This window comes from Antedon bifida, chromosome 1 (assembly GCF_963402885.1).
Source record: "Antedon bifida chromosome 1, ecAntBifi1.1, whole genome shotgun sequence".
Classification (NCBI taxonomy): Eukaryota; Metazoa; Echinodermata; class Crinoidea; order Comatulida; family Antedonidae; genus Antedon; species Antedon bifida.
The window spans coordinates 9,431,693-9,437,853 of record NC_136226.1 but is presented as its reverse complement, the minus strand read 5'-3'; the positions used below and the strand labels follow the sequence as shown (position 1 = coordinate 9,437,853).

General features: G+C 33.6%; 1 protein-coding gene across 2 annotated transcripts in view; it reads left to right on the top strand.

Moving 5' to 3' along the window:
- The first annotated feature begins 865 nt into the window (after nt 1-865).
- The window catches only part of LOC144840761 (abl interactor 2-like), a 44,401-nt gene continuing 39,105 nt past the window's right edge, over nt 866-6,161 (top strand). Inside the window, exons 1-5 of one of the 2 annotated variants that reach the window (XR_013611955.1) lie at nt 866-997; nt 1,491-1,658; nt 1,925-2,777; nt 2,975-3,103; nt 3,699-5,842. Coding sequence is in view for 1 of the 2 variants with exons in the window: in XM_078696779.1 (XP_078552905.1) it covers nt 881-997; nt 1,491-1,658; nt 1,925-2,777; nt 2,975-3,103; nt 3,699-3,862 (1,431 nt within the window). In the remaining variant the exon portion in view is untranslated. Of the gene's footprint in view, nt 998-1,490; nt 1,659-1,924; nt 2,778-2,974; nt 3,104-3,698; nt 6,044-6,161 lie in introns of those variants that run through there. The other variant, XM_078696779.1, reaches the window with a different exon arrangement.

The window sequence follows — 6,161 nt, the reverse complement described above, 5'->3', positions numbered from 1 at the left end:
TTATTATTATCAATAATAAAATTAGAGTACTCTCGCATAATACAGTATTCACTGAGGTGTGACTTATAGGCCTAACAGATGAAAATTATATTTCACCGTATAATTTATTGTTTCAATCATTTCTTCAGAGAATTAGAGTCCCCGTTCTTAATCATCTACGTATAATATTTAATGGTATCGTTGTCTATCGTCTATCTGTGCATACAGTATAGAAATTACTATATTATAGGAATGACATATAACGTGCTCGGATTATTGTAACTGACATCGCATAATTTTAACATTAGATAATAAATGTATCAGCAGTGACTACGACTCTGTACAGTTGGCCTACGGTTCAGATATGAAGTCAGACATCAATATCATGTGGTTTGAATTAGAATTCATAAACAAATCAACGGTAAAAATAAAAATATTGTTGGTAATGTACCGTACGTTTTGTTATTCTGCAGGCCGATATTCATCCATTATTCATCTCTTAGTATCCATTTATTTATACGCGGTATTATTCTTATTATTCATCAAATTATCACGATAATGTAGTCTGATTCTGGTGGTCTCGTCACCGGGCACATCAAGGAGGAAAAATCCACTATTTTTATAGACCCGCATAATGTTTAACTTCAGTGTCATTATACTTTTTCCAATTCAAACAATTCGTTCACTGCTACGTAAAAATAAGGGATATTTTTTTCATACGAATTGAATAGGAGATGTTACTGACAATGAGAATTTTATACATAGAAATGGAAAAAAAAATATACCACCACCACCACAATCAATGATTTAAACTGTAGAGTGCGCTCTTGTAGGATGGCGGAAGTGCCCCTCCCCATAATGCATCTTTATCGAGGGAAGTGTGAGATGTAAATCAAGAAAAATGTCGGCTTTAGAAACTTTATTTGATAATGAAATTCCAGCAGGTCGGCAGGCTCTCGAAAACAGCCAAGCAAACCTTCTTGATGTAGCTAAATACTGTGAAGACAACTATGTCAATGTGAGCTAAAATACGTAACATTTTCAATACAAACATCTTTCGTTTGTTAGGCCTCGATCGATGGACTTCCTCGAGTGGTTGTTTTGATGATACGCCAAGAGCGGCCTTGCATGTTGGTGGTGTTTGGAGTAGGGTACCGCCCACTTAACTATGTATAGCCTGGCCTAGATAGACCTTGTTATAAAAGATAGGTAGTCTAGAACGCATCTTAGTTGGTACTTATTTGTAAGCATAAATTATCTGCATTGTGCTTTTATTTAATATTATTTATTATTAATATATAAATATTATTAAAAATTAATTATTAATTAATAATTGAGACTTTGTTGAGATAAAAGGCAGTGGCCTGTCTGTGCCGTGTGGACTGTGTGGGTTGAACTTGGACAGTAGACCCTTTTTTTTCATTATTGTATATTATATTGGTAATAGTAGTATCATCAAATGCACTTCTACTTACATAACTAACAAATGATTGTTATTATAAAAAACCTAGGCTGAAGACAAAAGAGTTGCCCTGGAGGAAACTAAGAATTACACGACACAATCATTGGCAAGTGTTGCCTACCAAATCAACACATTAGCTACCAGTATGTTGCAGATGCTTGACCTTCAGGTCAATCAGCTTTCTACGATGGAAGCTAGTGTTAACCATATAGCTCAGGTAATATTTCATTAAATGTTTTTATTCTAACTAAATTATAAAATTTTTAGATGGGAATTTATCAAGGAGAGGAAGACAACATTTGGATTTGTATAGAGAAAAAAAGTATTTGTAACACATATTTTGTTATTGTATGTTATTGTATGTTATTGTGTTAAATGTGATACGTGCATACATAAACAATTTTAAACTACACCATTCTGTAAAAATGTACTTATTAGTTAAACTACAATTGCTAACTATGTTGTTTATATTTGTTATATTAGACTGTCAGTATACACAAAGAAAAGGTTGCCAGAAGAGAGATTGGTGTTTTGACGACAAATAAAAATGTAACTCGTACACATAAGATTATAGCCCCAGCAAATCCTGAAAGACCAGCAAAATACAAATCAAAACTCATTGATTACACAGCTTTAGACGCTATTGGCCATGGGTTAAAAATTGGACAGCCAAAGCAGAGAACACTTTCTACGAGCAGTGCAATGAGTGTCACTTCTAATGCTGCCTTGCCAATTGTTCAACCAAACAGTCAATATGGAACGATTCGTACAAATCCTGTAAGACCACCCAGAGTACCAGACGGCGGCCAAGCACCTAATATGCATAATACTGGGCCGCCTGTACCACCATCTATGCCCCAAAGCCAGTCAAATATTCCTCAACATATACAGCAGGAATCGCCATATGCACGTCATGGATCTCCTTACATGTCCCAGCAGGGCCCTCCACAACCCCCACAAGCTCCTCAAATGGGTTATCATCCCTCTGCAGGCCCAGTAAGACCAGCTCCGGCACCACCTCCAGCACCTATGCCAAGTACTGTTCCTCCTCCACCACCACCAATGCCACCACCAGATATGGCACCTCCTCCACCAAACTTTGATCCAGGATTAAATCGTGTGCCATCATTACATCAGGAATCTGCTCCACCACCACCTCCTGAACCTGTTGACGATAGGCCTCAATTCGCAATAATGAGTGAATTAAACAGAGCATTGTCCAAGAGCAAAGGTAGTTATAGCGGTAGAAAAGAGCCACAAGATCAATATGCCTCTGATTTTGGTGATATGCCGCCGCCACCTCCTCCGGATGAACCGCCAATGTTTGACATGACCAGTAAGGATATTTTGAACTTTTTAGAATTGTTTTTTCTTGTTTTATGTAGTTTTAGTTCAATATAACCGTACATCCATTAAAAATGCCACTCAGACCTTTTGAAAGAATGTGGCTGTAAGTGTACTAAGTCGATTATATTTTGAATACTTTTATGAGAAACATGCATCATAATAATCATATTTAATTTGTTTTTATAGTGTCTCCATTACCGCCCCCACCCCCAGAGCACTTTGAAGCCATAGATTATGATGAAATGCTTCCTGCTCCCCCTCAATTTCTGCAAGAAGATGTGCCAGAATGGGTTCCAACTGACTATATGCAGAAAGGTAAGTATCTGGGTTAAAAAAATAGATAATTTGAAAAAGTCGTTTAAATAGGGTGCATTATCAACCATCAGCTAAGTATGATGGTGATGATCTTCTTGGTCTAATCCACTGTGGATTGAATTCGTACTGACAACCAGTTTGCAAATATTTTAATAAAATGTTTGTACACAGTTTTGTATACTAGGTATTCAATCAGTGGAGATAATCAAATTGAACTGGGTATGAGACCATAATTTTGGTGGGTTAACCTACCCCCACCTCTGCTCCTAGCGACTGCGCCATGGATAATGATCTAGTCATTTTAAAAATTTCATACACATCCAACTCACCAATTACAGAATGGACTATTTTATAATTCGTTGTGCTTATAAACTAAGTCTCATTTGAGGCTTAGGGAGTGGAGTTGAAAGAGTTTTGAGTTACAACACTGGCACTAGGTCAGGATTTAACTCTGGACCATGGGATTGGACGTTTGCAAGAACGTCAACCACCAAGCTACAGCTTTACATCCTTTACATGGATGACTTTGCTATTAAATCAAAAAACTCTAAATTTGATATACAGTAATGTAGGATTTACTTCTTTTTCCTTGCAGTTGTGGCCATTTATGACTATATTGCAAACCAAGATGACGAATTGACTTTTCAAGAAGGCAATATTATCTATGTAGTGAAGATGAATGAGGATGGTTGGTATGAAGGAGTCATGGAAGGATTAACCGGACTTTTCCCAGGAAATCATGTAGAAATATGCCCATAAGTGTGTTTATTATTTACTCATACAGTGTAGGTTATACTTCATGATGATCATTTTAAATTTTATGTGTGTGATAGTCGGTCACAGCAACTCAATTTAAGGTAGCAGTGTGGTGATGTATCGCACCAATGATTATCAAGGTAATTTACAGTGTGGTCCATATCCTTAAAAATATTACATTCTCCTGAGGAGGTTCATATGCCCACTATAGGATGTAGTCTGTAGACATTGATCCAATGAATGGCATGGGTATAAAAATGTAATGTTCTAAAAGGCTTGTTTAAGAATATAAAAATTGTCCATACAATGTACCTCCAATGTCCTGAGATAAAATAGAGTCCAAATGTATACAAATTCAATAACCTACTGCATAGAATAATAACAGTATTTTCTAAATAAAGTAGTACTAGTATTTATATGCAAATGAAATAGTTCCAATTGGTATCATCATATTCATAAAATTCAATATTTTTAATGTAGTAATGTAATAAATTAAGAAATATATCATGAAATGTGAACAGTTAAAATGAATTTAGATTCACACATGTATTATAATTGTGGATTGAATATTGTTTGTTATTAAGCCAGTTTTACCAGCAAGATTTATGGGAATAAATTGGCTCCCAATTGGATAAAAAATTGTGTAAGAAAATATAACAAAGAAAAACCTGTCTAGACATTGAACATTGTATAGATTAGCTACACTGATTTTATAATACTGTAATATTATTGAACGCCTTAATGGAATGCGATTTTTTTTTTTCGTACATAAGTTGAGGTCCCCTTATGTGAATGGTAGCCGAACTACTTCCTAAATATAACTAAACCTAACCCTGTAAATAATCTCTATCTCACTATAAAGTAAAAAGAAGTTTCTCATGGGATTCGAATCCCATAAATCGACAAGTTCATAGTCTAATCCACTCAACTACACAGACAGCTCGACAGAAAGTGTTTGCATTAGTGAATTGTAGTTAGCTCAATTCTTGCGTCACACATTATGGATATGACTAATGAATATTTATGTTTATTTTGTGACGTTTCATGAAGGGTCCCCAACTTATGTATGAAAAGAAATATGGCTTATGGGACCATCTACATTACACACATACAGTAAACTCTCCTGACACCAGTTGCTAAGTCTGGTACTCTGTTTTCTTGAGAGCATAGACTGTAAATATTTTTTTTAAATTAAGTGATGTAACTCTAAAAATATACACAGTGTTAACTTTTTTTTAAATAAACAGTACGTTTTTTGTGTAAAAGGTTATTATGACTACTGATAGTAATTTTATATTTGAGCTTCCCTAATCTGATATTTTTTGCTAAATCATACAGTGCTATTTTTTATGCAAGATATTCTGTTTCATTGTGTTTATGAATTTATTCAATGGTTCCCATTGTTCAACCACATTTTTTTTAAAAACCTGTATGAGCTATTATATATTAATTTCTTTTAAAGTTTTGTTGAAATACTGAGATCTAATATTTTGTCATATTCATGAAAAGGTACATTTTAAATCAAAACTGTGACATTCAAGCTTTTATGTAGAATGATATGCACATCACAGAGTTTGCATACAAGCTTGTATATGCTTTGCCATTTAAAATACTGCTTAGTAAATGATAATTTGTTGTTTGCTATACAAATTAAAATGGCTAAGTTGAGACTAGATTTTGTTTAAACTTAATGTTAGAAGCATTATGTTTATTTTCATTTTTTTATCTACATTTTCTATTTACATTTTTTTTTCATTTTCTATTTACTTTTTTATCTACATTTTCTATTTACTTTTTTTTTTACTAAATTACAACATGCATTTATATATAAGCATCAGCTTTGAGAAATATGATCGTACTTTAGGCTGGTAGTACTAACTCGAAATACAAATATTTTCGGCTATGATTTTAGAAAACAGTGTTTCGGTTTTCCATTGCCCAAGGCATAATACGCTTTCTATTTATTCAGTAGTAGTATTTTTAGTACCATCATTTGCTATGGTGTGTACTTTATTCTAACCTTTCTTTTATTTTAAATATATTAATGTATGTAGAAAAATTAAAACTAAATTGAAATACTATTATATGCTTAGTATACCTCTTGTTGACAATGCTAACCTTGTATTGTGACCAATGTTTTTTAATATGTATTTTATTCATGAACAAATAAAGTTATAAATATAACAATACAGTAAATATCCAATGTATTGTATTTTGTTTTGTGACTGGACTTAAATAAGTAAGTGCAAAGAAAGTAAATTACAATGTAGTCGCGAATACAGACGTTTATTGCTACAAAACG